Source organism: Schistocerca nitens, chromosome 3, assembly GCF_023898315.1.
Source record: "Schistocerca nitens isolate TAMUIC-IGC-003100 chromosome 3, iqSchNite1.1, whole genome shotgun sequence".
NCBI classification, from domain to species: domain Eukaryota; kingdom Metazoa; phylum Arthropoda; class Insecta; order Orthoptera; family Acrididae; genus Schistocerca; species Schistocerca nitens.
Window position 1 is genome coordinate 846,067,713 of NC_064616.1, and position 20,182 is coordinate 846,087,894.

The 20,182-nt window shown below is 39.5% G+C and overlaps 1 protein-coding gene across 1 annotated transcript in view; it reads right to left on the reverse strand.

Annotated features, from left to right (window-relative positions):
• The window catches only part of LOC126248868 (uncharacterized), a 309,564-nt gene that overhangs the window by 14,774 nt on the left and 274,608 nt on the right, over positions 1 to 20,182 (reverse strand). Inside the window, exon 11 of the mRNA XM_049950312.1 lies at positions 11,831 to 12,019. Coding sequence (XP_049806269.1) covers positions 11,831 to 12,019 — 189 coding nt within the window. The remainder of the gene's footprint in view (positions 1 to 11,830; positions 12,020 to 20,182) is intronic.

Below are 20,182 nucleotides of genomic sequence, written 5' to 3' on the forward strand. Positions count from 1 at the left end.
TCCTCCTTTCAAGACACTGTACATTCCGTTCAACTGCTCTTCCAAGTCCTTTGCTGTCTCTGACAGAATTACAATGTCATCGGCGAACCTCAACGTTTTTATTTCTTCTCCATGGACTTCAATACCTACTCTGAAGTTTTCTTTTGTTTCCTTTACTGCTTGCTCAATATACAGATTGAATAACATCAGGGAGAGGCTACAACCCTGTCTCACTCCCTTCCCAACCACTGCTTCTCTTTCATGTTCCTCGACTCTTATAACTGCCATCTGGTTTCAGTACAAAATGTAAATAGCCTTTCGCTCTTCTCTAAGTCTACCAATGCTAGAAATGTAGGTCTGCCTTTCCTTAATCTATTTTCTAAGATAAGTCGTAGGGTCAGTATTGCCTCACATGTTCCAACATTTCTGTGGAATCCAAATTGATCTTCGCCGAGGTCGGCTATTACCAGTTTTTCCATTCGTCTGTAAAGAATTCGGGTTAGTATTTTGCAACTGTGACTTCTTAAACTGATAGTTCAGTAATTTTCACATCTGTCAACACCTGCTTTCTTTGGGATTGGAATTATTATATTCTTCTTGAAGTCTGAGGGTATTTCGCCTGTCTCATACATCTTGCTCACCAGATGGTAGAGTTTTGTCAGGACTGGCTCTCCCAAGGCTGTCAGTAGTTCGAATGGAATGTTGTCTACTCCCGGGGCCTTGTTTCGACTTAGGTCTTTTAGTGCTCTGTCAAACTCTTCACGCAGTATCGTATCTCCCATTTCATCTTCATCTACATCCTCTTCCATTTCCATAATACTGTCCTCCAGTACATCGCCCTTGTATAGACCCTCTATGTACTCATTTCACCTTTCTGCTTTCCCTTCGTTGCTTAGAACTGAGTTTCCATCTGGTTGTCTTTTCTCCAAAGGTCTCTTTAATTTTCCTGTAGGCAGTATCTATCTTAACCCTAGTGAGATAAGCCTCTACATCCTTACATTTGTCCTCTAGCCATCCCTGCTTAACCATTTTGCACTTCCTGTCGATCTCATTTTTGAGACGTTTGTATTCCTTTTTGCCTGCTTTATTTACTGCATTTTCATGTTTTCTCCTTTCATCAATTAAATTCAATATTTCTTCTGTCACCCAAGGATTTCTACTAGCCCTTGTCTTTTTACCTACTTGATCCTCTGCTGCCTTCACTACTTCATCCCTCAGAGCTACCCATTCTTCTTCTACTGTATTTCTTTCCCCCATTCCTGTCAATTGTTCCCTTATGCTCTCCCTGAAACTCTGTACAACCTCTGGTTCTTTCAGTTTATCCAGGTCCCATCTCCTTAAATTCCCACCTTTTTGCAGTTTCTTCAGTTTTAATCTACAGTTCATAACCAATTGATTGTGGTCAGAGTCGACATCTGCCCTGGAAATGCCTTACAATTTAAAACCTGGTTCCTAAATCTCTGTCTAACCATTATATAATCTATCTGAAACTTGTCAGTATTTCCAGGATACTTCCATGTATACAATCTTCTTTTATGATTCTTGAACCAAGTGTTAGCTATGATTAAGTTATGCTCTGTGCAAAATTCTACCAGGCGGCTTCCTCTTTCATTTCTCTCCCCCAATCCATATTCACCTACTATGTTTCCTTCTCTCCCTTTTCCTACTCTCGAATTCCAGTCACCCATGACTTAAATTTTCGTCTCCCTTCACTACCTGAATAATTTCTTTTATCTCATCATACATTTCATCAATTTCTTCATCATCTGCAGAGCTAGTTGGCATATAAACTTGTACTACTGTAGTAGGCATGGGTTTCCTGTCTATCTTGGCCACAATAATGCGTTCACTATGCTGTTGGTAGTAGCTTACCCGCACTCCTATTTTTTTTTTATTCATTATTAAACCTACTCCTGCATTACCCCTATTTGATTTTGTATTTATAACCCTGTATTCACCTGACCAGAAGTCTTGTTCCTCCTGCCACCGAATTTCACTAACTGCCACTATATCTAACTTTAACCTATCGATTTCCCTTTTTAAAATATTCTAACCTACCTGCCCGATTAAGGGATCTGACATTTCACGCTCCGATCCATAGAACACCAGTTTTCTTTCTCCTGATAACGATGTCCTCTTGAGTAGTCCCCACTCGGAGATCCGAATGGGGGACTATTTTACCTCTGGAATATTTTACCCAAGACTGTTGCCCCTGCAACTACTGAAAAGGCTGCTGTGCCCCTCTTCAGGAACCACACGTTTGTCTGGCCTCTGAACAGATACCCCTCTGTTGTGGTTGCACCTATGGTACGGCGATCTGTATCGCTGAGGCACGCAAGCCTCCCCACCAACGGCAAGGTCCATGGTTCATGGGGGTAGGAATATTTTCATAATGAAAATATATATGTGTCTTAAGGACACATTTAATGTCTTAGTTTCTTCAACTGAAGAATTTCAAATGTGTAGTCTCATCCGCTCACCTGTAGATACAAAATTGTCCTGAGATTTGTTTAGCATTGGATGAATCTACCAATTCTTCTGCCAGTTGGTAGCAGTCTCATAATTGCAGAATAATTCTGTGCTTTATTCAATAAAATACACTACAAATAATCTGATAATGTTGCATTTTTACGAGAGAGTGATGATAATTATGGTTTGAGCAAAACGATTCTCACCTCTTGGAATACACATAGTGCAGGATGTAAGGTTAGTTATATTGTGACATAACAATATGCAGTGCAGTAGTGGCTGCACAAAGTTGTGAAGGCAGTAAATTAACTGGCAAATAAAAGATTTATTTTGGATAATGAAAACAAATCTAAGGCATTATGGTCAGTCATAAAAATTGAAACAGGTGCCATAGATAGAGGCCATGATCCTCAAGATAGAGGATAAAACTACTATAAATCCTGGTCAAATTTCTGAATTATTAAATGAATTCTTTACAAATCAAACATCAATGTAGAAGATTACCCAGATTACGGTACATTTCTTCAACAGTGAGCAATTTGAAGATGAACTTTTCAGTAAATTTACCAAAACTACTGTAAAAGATATAGAAAATGTGATACTATACCTAAAAAGTAAAACATCCACAGGATGGGATGGGATACGAATGAAAGTGTCAAAAACAGTCCCTAAAATAATTGCACAGCAACTATCTACAATAGTTAACCAGTCCCTTCAAGAAGGTTATTTCCCAGACACACTTAAGTACGCACTAGTAAGCTCAAAAAATCAGTATGGATTTCAAAAAGGTAAAACCACAATATCTGCTATAAACCAGTTTGTAGATAAAATTAGCTGCTCTCTAGGCAAATCACTGCATGCCATAGGATTTTTTTTGTGACCTATCAAATGCCTTTGATAGTGTGAACCACTCCTTGCTACACTGTAAACTGGAAAATTATGGAATTAGTAACATGGTATTAGAATGGATTAAGTCCTATCTAACCAACCAAAGACAAAAAGTGATTATATCATCAAAGAGAGGACCATATAGTTCAAAATGGAAAACTATTTCACATGGAGTACCCCAAGGTTCTGTCCTAGGTCCCCCCCCCCCCTTTTTTTTTTTAAATGATCTACCACCTAATATTGAGTGTCATTCAATTTTATTTGCAGATGGCACATCTTAATCATTGAAAGTAACAGTACTGACCATTACCCAAATTGTATTAAATAATTGTATTAAATACGCTAGCAAAATTAGGTACCTGGTTTGATTTATATGGGTTAAAATTAAACATGGAAAAGACTCAGTTAATGCAGTTTAAAACAAAACAAGCAAAATTGAATGATATTCAGGTCAGTCACAGAAACCAGGATTTTCAGGAAGCTAGTTGTGTGAAATTCCTAGGAATGCAACTGGATAAAAATCTATCCTGGGGCTTACAGGAATACAACTGGACAAAAATCTATCATGGGGCTCACATAGACAGAACCTTGCAAATAAATTAAATAGTTCAGCATTTGCAATGAGGATATTGTACAATGCTACCAGTATGGGCATAAGAAAAGTAGTATACCACAGCTACCTTGAGTCAGTAATAAGGTATTGAGTTGTATTTTGGGGTAACTCAAAACCTGTGTCAATTATTGAAACTTCAGAAAAGCATCATTAGAAATATGCACAATGTAGGGCATAGAAAATAGTGTTGCCCACTCCTAAACAATCTGGGTATATTAAGTGTTCCCTCACTATACGTATGTGAGTTGATTATCTTTGTACACAGTAACTGTGATTTATTTGTAGCAAATCATTTTCAACATGATTATAACACCAGAAATCAAAATAATTTTATGCTGCCCACCCACCGTTTAAAACTTTATGCTCAAACTCCACATTATATAGGTATGAAAATTTGTAACAAAGTGGAAGGAAGAGAACTGCTCCGCATAAATTTTGATACACTGAAAAAAATCTTATATGAGAAACTAGTGCAGAAATGTTGCTATTCAGTAGAAGAATTCACGAATGACAACATGAAAATTTGAGCAGGAGAGAGCAAGTACTTAGGACTGTTAATTTATTAAAGTTTGTTATTTTTAAAGAAAAATTATTAATTGCTTAATTAATTATCCAGTGCAGTATATCACGAAGGTCACTCCAAAAGAAATGCACACTATTTGTTTTAAAATCCGTATTTTATTCTACATGTTTGAAAGTTTCTTCAGTGTCGTCACATATGCATCAGAATTTATGGTGGTTCCACTTGGCATAGTATCGACAAGCAAGAGTCCTTCGGATTCAAAAAACACCGTAGCCGTAACTTTTCCAGCAGAAGGTGTGGTTTCGAATTTGTTTCCTTGGGTGAATTTGCATGATGCCACTCCATTGACTGCCTCTTCGTCTCTGGTGAAAAATGATGGAGCCATGTTTCATCACCTGTCACAATTCTTCCAAGAAATTCATCTCCACCATTCTCGCACTGTTCCAAAAATTCGCTGCATACCGTTTTTCTTTTTTCTTCGTGAACCACTGTCAACATCCTGGGAACCCACCTGGCACAAACCTTTTTTAACGCCAACAATTTCAGTATTCTGCAAACACTTCCTTCCCCTATCCCAACGTTGCGTGACAATTCATTCAGTGTGTGCGTCTGTCAGCAGTCACCAATTCATTAACTCTCTGCACATTGTCTGGAGTATGTGCAGTACGAGGCCTGCCACTGTGTGGACAATCCTCAATACTGCCGTGCCCGCTTTCATCACGTAACCTGCTTGCCCACTGACTAACTGCACTGCGATCGACAGCAGCATCTCCATACACCTTTTCCAACCTCTTGTGGATGTTTCCCACTGTCTCGTTTTCACAGCACAGGAATTCTATGACAGCACGCTGCTTCTGATGAACGTCAAGTGTAGCAGCCATCTTTAAGACATGCTGTGACAGCGCCACTCACGGGAACAGGTTGAATTAAGTTTGAAAACAAGCGGGAAGGATGTATCTACACAACATTCGCAACTCCTCTTTTGTGTCATCCATAAGGAGTACTACGAGTACAATTTAGCCACCTGTATAGATGCCTAATAGTGAGAATAACCACTGAACATTCAAAGCACACTCAATTGAGGGGCCCAGTGGAAAAGGGGCACTTGCCACCAGAGTATGTTGTGTCAGGAAATGGGAATTAAGGAAATACGATTTTGTGTAGTAATGTGAACTCCTGCTGTAATACCAAAAGTTGTTACAGTAATAAGATGGTGTTTTGCAAATACTATTAAATATTAGGCCACATTGTTGCAATTCAAAGTACAGAAAATGAAATCCTTGACATGTAGACACATTACATAGCATGTCATTAATAGTCAAACTCCTCATCAATGTTTTACTGTTCCATTATATCGTCATTACCATCACTTATCAATGATTGATAAAAACTTGAATATATTGGAGGCACAAATTGCAGCAAGCTTTGAAGTCCTTGAACCTTGCAGCCTTAATATGACATCCATTTGGATACTTAGGAGCTAACAGGCAGTCTGCAAGCTTCGTAAATTGTCGACACTTCTGTAAACTAACTCGCACAGGTTTCTCAGTTTGGTTGTGTGAATATTTGATATATACAGAATGTTCACCACTCATTAATCTAAACACCAATGTGTTTCTGATGTCTGTAGGCTCCTTGTCAATAGTAATGTTATGTTTGACGATGCTGTTCATTATAGACAACAAAGACATGAAGTCATCTTTCTTCATTTCAACTACAATGAATGGGTTCTTTTTCTTGCTCTTTCTTATAAGTTCAACCCATTTCGATGGACTGTACACAGCCTGTGTCTTTCTTTTCAGCTTCTCAATAACTTCAAAATCCCTGTCACATGGCAGGAACACGTGACAAGGGAGGAGAAATTTGTACTCAACATCTAAACATTTTTTATCTAGGACGTATAACCACAGACCTAGGATAATCTAGTTTTTATCTTGTTCAACACATGAATCAGAATAAATGACGAGCCTTCGATGACATTCTTCCTTCACCGTGTCTAAAACCTTTAAAACGCAGCTAGCTACTTCATCGGCCCCTCTAGATGCAACATTCTTGGACCAGACACACTTCACTGCCTTCTCATCACAAGAATACTGAATACAGAAATTATATGTCCAAACTTGGCTCTTATAAAAAAACTGTTTCTGTCGCAATATATGGTGTTGACAATGCTTCTTGTAAATCCATGCATAAAACGAGTGCATCACTATCATCCTGTTTTGACTCATGAGAGTCACTTTTCAGAGCACTATATGCAGCTTCAGTTTTCTCAAGGTGTAGTTTGATGTCTGTGGATTCAGTGTTATTACATGCCTTAGCAGAATCACTAATACGACATGTATCACTGAACAGCAATTTAAAACCAATGTTATATCCCATACTGAAAATGATTTCATACACATGTTGTTTAACTGAAACTTCACCTGTATTTTTAAGATCTTCACAGTACAAACAATACATTCCAGCAATCGAGTGAACAGAGTTTTTGTTAGGCTTGTTCAGATTCTGCATTTTACTGTAATGTGATGTGTACCTTAGAAACATTTTGATGTGATTTCTAACCTTATTTTTCTCTCATTATCAATGGCAGGTGGTCTCTTAGAATGCTTGCATCCTCTATCCTGTCAAGGCATTTGTACAGATACACATGTTGTAGATTCATGACTCTCAGTGTCACATTCTTCATTGCTACGGACAGTCCTCAAACGTTTAACAGAAATGGCATGAACAGCTTAAAATGCAGTCCTACACACTTCAACCTCAGTAACTGGAGTGTCACAAATAAAATACCTGGAAGGAATCTTCCTCTGGCTTACTGTTGGAACCTTTCTCTTCTTTGGACACACATTTTTGCACTTATTAAGTTGCACTAATCCAAATAAATAAGCATTTTGCTTATTATAATCTCTCAACCAATGAAACTCAATAAATATCACCTCCTCCAGTTCTTCATTCAGTGTTGAGTATTTGCAGCATGGATCACTGGCACTACGAAACACTTTCTCGGGCACAATCTCATTTTTTTTGGGATTTATATTATTGTCCATTGTTTCTTCGCCTCTTCCTTTCATATATATATATATATATATATATATATATATATATATATATATATATATATATATATATATATATATATATATTTTACGTACTGTTGCATTTTCTTCATGAGTAACATTAATAGCAACACCTATTGCCGCCACCTTGGAAACATATGAACAACATTCGAGAAACGCTTTCTGATTGGCTTTCAGAAACCAAATCAACCACTGAGACAAATCAACTCATGAGACACAGAGATACAATCAATATGGGCCTCTGCGAATGTGTCAGTCCTGAATAACAGCAAATGTAATATGCTCTCTTTAAAGGAATGGGCACATGCCACTGTGCTAGAAGTTCCCACCTACAATACTAGATGGCATCGGCTGTCTTCCTGTACCAAAATCACTGCACAGGTGGCATGTGTCCCTTTTCCACTGGGCCCCTCAATTAAGGTCATAACAGACGTAAGTGGTAGAATGGTGCTATAGGCTGCAGCATCACTTTGCAGCCTATCTCTTTCTGGATCTCCCCACCAATCTCCTTAATAGATTTCATGGGCTTTCAAATAATAAATGATGAATGCTGATGTGGTGATGGCCCTCAACTACGTACCCTCAGACTCAGAGTTGAAATATTAAAGTTTTGGCTGGTTTCGTTGTCTAGGGGCTGGGATATGTAGTTGCCGCATTACAAGACAAATACTGCCGAGTCTACAGTATACAATATGAATATACACAGGAATCGAATGGCCAAAGGTTCCTATCACTCGGCAATTGCGAATATAAGGTAGAAATTTATAAGTAAAAGATTGCAATAAATAAAATCTGCAGGTACTATCTTAATGACTTTAAATGATGAGTATGATAGTAGAAGTACTTTTGAGAATGTGGTATATTTCTGCAAAACACTTATTGGTGTTGATGGTCCAGCAATTAAATAAACTATAAGTTGAATAACAGGGAAACAATAGATTACTACTGCACGTAATTAGTTATGAACGACAACATAGCTCGCGAGATATTCACTTCTAAATACACACTATGTCTTCACTGTAGAAACCTTGGAAATCTCACAAGTTCACAAGTCCGCACTCCGAAGTATTTCTATCTCACGCGACCACGTGCAAACCGCTCCACACTCCAAGTATCTCCTCGTCCGTTGTGCCGTCGCATCCAGCACTTCCCGGGTCCTGTGCCGTACTCTCCAGAACTCCCCCGTGTCCTCGCCGGAAACAATGCTCCTCCCCAATCTCCATACGTCTCTCTTAGTAACGAGCGCTGTGATTGGCTTGAGCGCTCTCTCCATGTCTCCAAGCCAACGTGCACTCACAAAACATATTGAAACACATACGAAATACTGGATTTACATTTAAATAACTTGCAATTCAATAAATATTCCTATGGGCTGGACAATAAACACACTCTAATACACATTATTAAATACATAAACAAATTAAATAAACAAATACCTAAGGAATAGCAACAAAAGATAGGCCAGTAGCCTAATGTCTCTGTGCTTTCTAAAACACAGTAAATATTTAACTAATTTCTTCATGAATAGTATATATCGGGTATAAACAAATATATAGACGAATAAATATATTTATAAGCATGCTGCTACCATTTCTTTGTTTAACTGTGGAGTACTTATGGCCTGACATGATCGACAGTAAGTGGCCACTTTGACCGCCAATAACTCATGCACTATTTAAGTTACACACCTGTAATTTATACCAATTTAGGTTTACACTAATAGCTTTCCAAAGACACTTAGATCAACGGAATTGGCTGAACCATTTAGATTTTGGAAATTCATTGCTGGTGGTACTTGTATAATTTGTCACATACTAAGCTTTAAACTAATAAATATATTGAAAATCTGATTACACTACCAGAATCGTCATGCAAATAATGGTAATGTACATGTTTCTTTTTGAGGTATCATGATTCATCTGGCTACTATTAATTTCTATATGAACTGTGAAATGTCTGCCATTAAGGTTTCACAAAGTCCACCATCTTTGGTACTCCCAGCGTGTCTCCTTCATTGACACAGCGTCACAATGGAATTCCCAGCCACGCAGCTGGACCATGCACTGGGGCTACCCCACTCGTCCGGCTAACGTTCAGCACCATGTGTTTGCTGCCGGGCCCCGGCTGGCCGAGCGGCCCCTGCGGCCATGCGAACTCCGAATTTAATACCTTCAGGGCGGCACAACTCGCCCGTTACCTCACACACCTCCACTTATCATTATTTTGGCTTGCCAGAATGTTCAGAAGTAGCACTCTTTAGTGCGTGCAAGTACATATAAAACAAATTTCAGAGAACAGAATTAAATGATTAAACACGAGGCCAATAGTGTTTAAAAGATTTTTTGTAGTGGTGTGGGAGCAGCATGAATTTTGAAATAACTTAAACTAACACAAATTATGAACAAAATGGCATATTAAATAAATTTCAGTTACAAATAATCAATTTTTTGGACAAGAAATAAAATTTTTAAATGCACTTTCACTTATGTGCGATTTTGTAAGCACTTCTTGTGCTACTCACTCAGCGCTAAGGCTCCTTCATGCACTAATTTTTTTCGCCGCACTACACATGCTCACATGGATTTTAGCACGAAGTATTGATCAACTCACACCAGTCATTTGGCCAAGTGCCTCGCAGAAAGCGTGTCTGCCTCTGAATTCTGAGTTCTACCGTTTATCGTGACAAATCTGTCTACAACGAAAACCAAAAGTAGAAACCTGCCAACAAACCACTCCCCAAAACCAACCAGGATCCTTACTGAAGATTCCCTCCAATGGAAACAATACTTTAGGAACAAAGTCACAAGGCAAACTACTGAATCACAGGAAGCTCAAATTCCCACAAGTTCTAGTTAAGTGACTTTAATAAAGCCTGCCTACCTTCACGCACCAAAAAATGCGTGCACATACAATTGTAATTTTAATACCCTTCAAATTGAATTAAATTATTTGCCACACTCTTATACAAAGCATAAATCAATACATATTTTACTTAAATCTACGATGTCACTGACCACCACACACACTCAGTGTCTAAACTTCCCCCTTTTGCACAAGTACAGTGCCACAATAAACTAACAAATTACTAATGAAACCCCAAGTAAAACATATAAATTATCCCTCCAAAATTACTGCTACTAATTACAAATTAGAACAGCTTTTCACTTCTGGCCTTTGTCTATATATCCTTGGCAATTTTAAACTTCTCTCGTTTCCACACATGCGGCAGCAACAACCGTTACATTCTACCATGCCAACCCCAATCAGCCTCACTAGAATCACACTCCTCCTCCATATACCAATTTGTACGAACTTCATTACACAAACTATCCTCATCCACACTATTTACTTCAGCCCTCTCTGAATTTTCTGTTAGTTCTTCCACACATTTTGCAGATTCACTGCCCACAGGATGCACAACTTTACCGTTTGGCCCTTCCAAAATATCAACACTTGCAGCTTCAACAAAATTACAGATCAATTCAGTGTTAAACACTTTATCTTCCTGAAATAATACATGAATGTCTAAGCCATCATCACCATAAATATTCATCTCAGCAACCTTATCTGCTTATAAAACATTTAAATCACTACAAAAATTCGCATCAGAAACCTTACTTTTCTCTGTTGACAAATTAACTTTACATTAATCATAGACAACTTTATCCTCCACCGCTGCATTACACAGATTGCCGCTACCTTGTTGTACAATTTTGGGGCTTCCAGACTTGCTACCTTCCACTGTGATAGGACAAAAATCAGCACAAAAATCAGCACACACTGCCACTTCTACACACTTTCCATACAGATTAACCCCCCGATCCTATTTTACATACTTTCTCACATTCACACTCTGACAAACGTTTTAGATCCACACATTGATCAATATGTTTCGTTTCACCTTCATTCATGACTAGAAACGCGTAAATTTCTTCCTCCGAAGTATCAATACCAGTAGCTTTTGCATCATTACATAAATTACCATTACTCTGTTCCTTTAAACGGAAATCATCTACCTCCGCAGATACATTTTTAACTTCAACTGCTGGCGAGACCAATGCTAAGCCTCCCTTAGTAACATTGACGCTGGATGGAATGAAACTGCAGTTGTGAGCTTATTACCAGCATTAGTATAAACAACTTTTCGTAGTTAAAAAAAAATTTCAAATATGGTATCCATGTATAAAAGAACAATCAAACATATAATACTTATTAAAAAGCTACTTAATTCTGTTTTTAGAATCTCTCATAAAATTTTAGCAAAAATAATTTTTGACCTACCATTTTTGATACTGAATGGCGATAAAGACTAGCAACAGTGCAATTGGAAAAAATATCATATTCCATATCTATTGCACAAGTTTCAATATCCGATCTTGTAAGTTCAACCTCAGGAGGATCTACAATTTTGCATGTCGAATGATTTTTGGATAATGCTTCAGTCAAAAGATCCAGATAAGCTTCACGAGCCTGAAACACAATAAAACAGGAGCATATGAGAGAAATGAAATACTCCCTGCTTTACACTTAGCTTCGTTATTCCTGAAATTAAATCATTTTGTATGTTACCAAAAACAACAAATGATATAAAAAGATAATATGTGGAACATGGAAATTCTGTCCAAGCCATGGGGCTCATGTTTTACAGTTGCGTGCCTTGCTAATGCTGTATGGACTTTGCACAGAGGTGTTAAAAAGCATGAATGGGTCTCTTATACAAAGAAGCAAATCACTCTTATTTACATTTTGCTGAATAATTAGACCTACTTTAATATGCAAATTTTTAGTTTGTCTCTCTGTCTCAACTGCTGAAATTCAAGGTTGGCTGCTGAAGAATAACAAAAATTAGCATGCTCAGTACCTCCTTCCATATAAAGGGGGGGGGGCAGTTTATATGGAGTTAGGAGTACCTTAGGATCAGGTAAATTGTGGATCCTTAAGTTTTGCTTTCCCATATGCATTCCTGCTACAGAGCTTGATGTCAGTATGTCCAGTATGCATTATAAAATCCCTCAGGAAAACAGTGTCCAGGTCTGGAAAGAAGTCTAATGGGATTTAGTACATCTGATGGGGGAGCCTCATCTGAGGTAGATGAGGCCCTGCCTGGTGCTACTGATGGTGCAGGGTGCAGCCATCTTCAGGTTGTGGCTCATGTCAGCACCAATGATGTCTGTTGCTCGGGCTCCACGGCCAACCTCAGATCCTATAGGTGGCTGGTGGAAATTGTGGTGACTGCTGGCCTTGATCGTAGGCTGCTAGCAGACATTACAATTTGCAGTATCATACCCAGAACTGATTGGTGTCCTTTGGTTTGAAGCTGAGTGGAGGGTCTTAACCACAAGCTCCGTCAGTTCAGTGATGGTCCTAGCTGCAGATTTGTGGACCTTTGTTCTGTGGTGGAGAATCTTAGTATTCCCCTTGATATTTCAGGGGTACACTATACAGAGGAAGCAGCTACTCATGTAGCAAAATACATGAGTGCAATTTTTTAAGCTAGGTGACAGTTGGAGGTCCTCTGTTGAACACTCGCCAGTCACTATGGGGAGAGCATTGATCGCATACAAAATAAAGAAACTTTGAGTAATGGCATTTTAACAATACATCACCAAAATATTTGTAACGAAGTCTTTGAATTTATATCCCTCCTAGAAAGATATTACACTAGAATTATACTCAGAAAAAAAAAGAGTTGAAACACACAGTAGAAAGCTCCGAAATATTTAACAAGACATGGAACATCCACACAGATTTGACATCATAGGATGGGTTGTGGTCATTGCAGTTGATGTAATACTATGTCTATCGAGACTGAAACTGTGACTGACTGCAATGTTGTGTGGACACAAGTAACTTGCCTAGATGAACTTAAATTAATATATGGACTTTTTATCAATCACACGATTGTACTGCAGTTGTTCAAAGAATGTTTATGTGCTGTCATTTCACTCAGGTTAATCACTGAAAAGATTTCAGAAATGATTATGGCTGCAACTTTGAAAGCCGATTGGTAGTTGGAGCTAGATGCATGGGTCATTCCATTTCGGAAATAGTTAAAACTAAACTAATGTCCCCTGAACAGGCCATGAAGGTCCAACAGTACCGATCGGCCACCATGTCATTCTCAGTCCACAGGCATCACCGGATGCGGATATACAGGGTGAGTCACCTAACATTACCGCTGGATATATTTCGTAAACCACATCAAATACTGACTAATCGATTCCACAGACTGAACGTGAGGAGAGGTGCTAGTGTAATTGGTTAATACAAACCATACAAAAATGCACGGAAGTATGTTTTTTAACACAAACCTACATTTTTTTAAATGTAACCCTGTTAGCTTTGTTAGCACATCTGAACATATAAACAAATACGTAATCAGTGCTGTTTGTTGCATTGTAAAATGTTAATTACATCCGGAGATATTGTAACCTAAAGTTGACGCTTGAAACCTCCAACATTCAGTTGCGTGTTGTAACAAACACGGGCCACGGTCGGCGAGCAGCATGTGCAGGGACATGTTTACGATGACGACCGTGTTTACGAGTGTGGCTCTAGTGCACTGTTGTGGTTTGGTCTAGCTGTCGCAGTGTCCGCATGTAGGGCTTGCTGCTATTGTTATTCTGCATTCGTCTCTGCACGCAGACCAACTGTAGTACATCGTGTTACCAGACGTCTGTGATAGTGTAGTGTTGTTGGAACTGTGACCATGGTGCATTCGAACTCTGAAAAGGCGGAGATGATACTCATCTATGGCGAGTGTCAACGAAATGCAGTTGAAGCCTGCAGGGTGTATGCAGAACGGTACCCGGATGTGTCGGATGCTTATGCAGGAGAAGCCTTGGGGAAAAAGCTGGTCTATATATGGGCTGTCCCTCCTACGAGTTGCCAGGTGCGATTTCTCTAGTGTCTTGGCAGATATTTGTAATTTAATTTGGGCTAAATCCAAACAAATACTGCTCATCACATCTTTCATTGAATGCCCAGTATCAGTGGAAAGTGCCCGTTTGTTTCCTGTAACAAAAAGTATGCTTTTTAAAGTGGAAATGTGCCCATTCAACAGAGCAGTCCCAAAAATGTCTAGAGCAGTACTGGTTTTATCGATATATATTAACAGGGACAGTACAACACAGAGAATAACTAGTACTCCAACAGCAACAGAGCAGCACTGCTGCATGGCAGTAGTAGTCAGTGCCGGCCAGGGCCGTGCTGCTCCTCCTAAACCACTGAATGGACTTCATCCAAATACACACATTAATGTAGGGGGGTGTCATACACAATGTGATCAAAAGTCTCTGGACACCTGACTGAAAATTACTTACAAGTTCGTGGCGCCCTCCATCAGTAATGCTGGAATTCAATATTAGCCTTGATGACAGCTTCCACTCTTGCAGGCATACGTTCAGTCAGGTGCTGGAAGGTTTCTTGGGGACTGGGAGCCAGTTCTTCATGGAATGCTGCACTGAAGAGAGGTATCAATGTCGGCCGGTGAGGCCTGGCATGAAGTCGGCGTTCCAAAACATCCCAAAGGTGTTTTATAGGATTCAGGTGAGGACTCCAGTCCATTACAGGGATGTTATTGTCGTGTAACCACTCCACCACAGGCTGTGCATTATGAACAGGTGCTCGATCATGTTGAAAGATGCAATCGCCATCCCCGAATTGCTCTTCAACAGTGGGAAGCAAAAAGGTGCTTAAAACATCAATGTAGGCCTGTGCTGTGATAGTGCCATGCAAAACAAAAATTGGTGCAAGTCCCCTCCATGAAAAACATGACTACACCATAACACCACCGCCTCCGTATTTTGCTGTTGGCACTACACATGCTGGCAGATGGCGTCACCGGGCATTTTCCATACCCACACCCTGCCATCGGATCGCCATATTGTGTACCGTGATTCGGCACTCCACACAATGTTTTTCCACTGTTTACACTCCTTACACCAAGTGAGCGACGTGTGGCATTTACTGGTGTGATGTGTGGCTTATGAGCAGCCACTCGACCATGAAATCCAAGTTTTCTCACCTCCCACCTAACTGTCATAGTACTTGCAGTGGATGATGATGCAGTTTGTAATCTCTGTGTGATAGTCTAGATAGATGTCTGCCTATTACACATTATGGCCCTCTTTAATTGTCAGCAGTCTCTGTCAGTCAACAAACGAGGTCAGCCTGTACGCTTTTGTGCTGTACGTGTCCCTTCATATTTCCACTTCACTATCACATCGGAAACAGTGGAACTAGGGATGTTTAGGAGTGTGGAAATCTCGTGTACAGATGTATGACACAAGTAACACCCAAGCACCTGACCACGTTCGAAGTCCTTGAGTTCTGCGGAGCACCCCATTCTGCACTCTCACAATGTCTAATGAGTGCTGAGGTCACTGATATGGAGTACCTGGCAGTAGGTGGCAGCACAATGCACTCTGTTGCCTTTGATTAGAACAAATTGTGGAGATAATGGGGTTCCATGCACTGTCCAACTGGTAATCATTATCACAGTTCATCAGCTTTTCTGCCAGGTGTATTTCTGTACATTCTTTAATAGTGGAGTCCCAAAAACACATTGCTGTGGTCAGAATCATAGTTCTGTCGTACTCCATTGAATGTCCAGAGGAAATTCAATGTTAGGTAATAGTGGACTTGCTTGGTTGCAAAAAGCAAATGCAACACTGATGTTCACGGAGCTTTCTTTCACAATGGGTGTGGTCTGTACTGTGTAAGCCATGTAACATTGACAAGGTGTTTTGCAGATTCCAGCCTTCTGCAATAACAAGCCGACCTTCACTGGTCCCAAAAGGTCTGCACTGCAATCTTAGATGGTGGATGCAAAATCACTTTCACCTGAAATTTACAGAGGAGTATAGCTATTTTAAATGAAGTGCTACCCACAAAATGAAGAGAAGCTAAAGATTTTGCAAGGGTTTTCTCATCTTTATCCACTTCTCCATTTTTTGTTTTAACTGACAGTGGCCTGTTAATCTGCTGTATATAATATCAATTTTTTCTGAACACTGTCTTTAGTTGTGTGAGCTCTTTTGACAAACTATCTAGATCTGAGACAGTTTGAGCTCTGTGTACAAGTGTTTTCAGCATGCTTATAGTTTGTGATGGGTAATGACAACTTGATGCTTGCAAATGCAGGTCAGTATGAGTGGCAATACAATATACTTAATGCCCTAGAGAGCCATCACTCTTTTGTTGAACAGAGACATCCAAGAAAGGCACACAACTATCTTTCTCTATTTCGTTAGTGAATTGAACGTTGTAAATTGGTTGAAATGGTGAAGAAATTCCATCAATTTATTTTCTCCACGAGGCCAACCTATGAAAGTATTTTCCCCATACTTCCAAAACATAGTTGGTTTAAGGACAGGTGATTCAAGCTCTCTCTCCTCGAAATCCTCCATATGAAGTTTGGCCACCAAGGGAGACAGAGGGCTGCCCATGGTGATGTCATCAGTCTGATTCTTGGTTGAACATAAAATAGGTTGAGGATACAGCAAGCTGAAAAAAAGCAGTGATGTCCACCTGAAACTTTCTGCCAACTAGTGTGAAAGAATTGTGGACGGACCTTTGTAAAAAGTGATACCACATCAAAGCTAACCACACAGTCAGAACTGCTTAGATGTAGAGCCCCTAGTCTATTGGTAAAGTCAAATGGGTTACAGATGTGATGTGAGCATTTGCCCACCAAAGGTCTCAGCAAAGAAGCAAAACATGTGGCTAAATCATATGTAGGAGCTCCAATGTTGCTCATTACTGGATGTAATAGAACACTTCCCTTATTAATTTTTGGAAGGCCATACAGTCTTCGAGATACACAACCATGCGGTCTTAACATCTTGGTGATCTCTTGAGGTACGGAGGAGGAATTCAGTAGTGCAGGAGTTTTCCACTGCACACATACTGTATGGTCATTATCAATCCTCCTATAGGTACAGTCACTTAGCAGACCACACATTTTTTCATGAAACACACTATGAGATAACAAAACAGTTGCATTACATTTGTCAGCCTTCAGTACCACTATATCACATCTGTAACTCAGCTGACTTTCATAATGTGGCCTCATGAAGAAGATAAATTGATGGAGTTTCTTCACCACATCAACTCCATTTGCAACAACATTCAGTTCACTAAGGAAATAGAGAAAGACGGTTATCTGTCTTTCTTGGATGTCTTTGTTTGACAAAAGAATGATGGCTCTCTTGGGCATTCAGTATATTTTAAGGCCACTCATACTAATCCTCTGTAAATTTCAGATGAAAGTCATTTTCCATACGCCATCTAAGATTGCAGACCTTTGGGATCAGTGAAGGACAACTTGTTATTGCAGAAGGTCGGAATTTACAAAATATCTTGTCAATGTGGTATGGCTTACGTAGGACAGACCACACTCACTGTGAAAGAATGCTGCACTGAACATTAATGTTGCATTTGTCTTTTGCAACCAGGCAAGTCCACTATTGCCGAACATTGTATTTCCACTGAACATTCCATGGAGTATGACAGAACTACGATTCTGACCACAGGAACGTCTGTTTGGTCTCTATTATTAAATAATCCAGGGAAATAAGCCTGGCAAAAAAGCTGATGAATTGTGGTAGTGGCTACCTGTTGGACAGTGCATGGAACCCCATCATCTCCACAATTTGTCCTAATTAAAGATGACAGAGTGCACCAATGGCCACAATGAACAGCAGTGCAGAGGATAGCAGAGTTTCGCATTTCCATCAGTGATGGAACTGCTGCCAGGAAGTGTGGTCCATGTGTCAACTTGATTTTGGTGCATTTGTGGAATACTCAAAGATCGAGTATGTCTTAGTTAGTCTTTGATGACTCACTTGAAGATGACTGGCAGCTGCCCGGTTGAAATACCAAACGATGAAATAAATGATGACTGGCTGCAATCCCGAAATTTGTTTGAACATTCGCCAGGAAAATTTTAAAATTCACAATGCAGATAAATATAAAATCTTATCCTACATCACACACAGCAAAACAACAGAGACACAGACATAGATGTGTGGGATATGTGTTACATATGTGTAGGCAGGTGAAGCTGTTGCTAGAAGGCTACAGCTGTTTCGGCCACAGATTTGCTAATCGGGCCAACAACCACCGTGTCAGCCATCAGCCGATGTCATAACGTGAATGTGGTATGGAGGGATGGGGGTTAGCACATTGCAGTCCCACACATTGATGGTTCAACAGACCTGCTGTCACTACCATTTGGTCAAGTATCTCTTCAATTGGCATCATGAGGTTGAGTGCACCCCAATCCTGTCCTCCCACTAAGGAAAAATCCCTGGCAGTACCAGGAGTTGAAGTCAGGTCCTCTGCATGGCAGTCAGCCATGATGACCACTCAGCTATGGAGGTGGACAGTATGGATACAGGGACTGGTGATAATGTCATTTCACAGCAATTATAGTATCCCAAGCTGATAATCCATCAAGAAGGAGAGGAAAGAACAGATAACCATTGTTAGGATCCTACATAGACAATGAATGGAAATAATTTAGTTCCAGTACATTGCATATAGATGATGATGATGATGATGATGATGATGATGGGTTTGTGGGACTCTCAACTGCATGGTCATCAGCGCCCATACGAAGTCCCAATTCTTACACAGACCAATCTAGCCCGTCATGAATGATGATGATGATGATGATGATGATGATGATGATGATGATGAAATGATGAGGACAACACAAACACCCAGTCCCCGGAGGAACCCCGTGATCCATAGGCAGCAACGCTGCATTTAGAGAAATATGTGCAAAGTTTAAATTGAACGAGAAGTGCACTGTAGAGAAGTGTGTGCCACGTTAAGTGGTTTATGGGTGGAAAAGACCCACCATGGTATAATTACAAAAAATGGAAAATTCTGAGAAAACAGAGGTTGTTGCACTTTTGGTTAAAAAAGTAACAAAAATACTGACAGGTAAAATTTAGTACAAACTTGTGCATCTATAGAAGATGTATGTGTGAAGCATACATTAACTTTCAGTGAAAGGTTTTTTTAAATTTTTATTTACACATCTAGTTCTGTATGATCTGAGGAGTGTGAGGATGGTGATGAAACAAGTCAGTGCATGCAATTAACATGAATCCTATCCTATGTAGATGACAAACTGCTGACCAGATATTAACATAATCAACAATATAACACAGAAATTAGATAATTTTTTTTCCACAAACTTCTTGACAGAAACTGCACAGAAACCCTTCAGTTACTGCAAAGATATTTAACATTTGTGATAGCTCATGGAAAATGAATCCAGCAGAATGTTGCACACCTTATTGCAATACAAATCAAAGAGGTGCGATCCAAATGTAGATTGGATTTTTGTCTTGTATTAACTGAGTGAAAGCTGCTAATTTGGGGGAATAAGCTCATGCTGTTAACAAAAAATTACATAAACAGGAGTTAAATATTGAGTGGCCAGTGTCAGAATTCCAAGACTCCTGAACAGGAGTCAAGAAGAGGTTTGCAAATTTACAGCACATATTGCTCAAACTGCCTATTTATGAGCCAAAAGTATCCTTTTCAATGGGAAGTCTTACCCCAGAATATGACGTCCTATGTCATAAGTGAATGAAACTAGGCAAAGTAGACTAATTA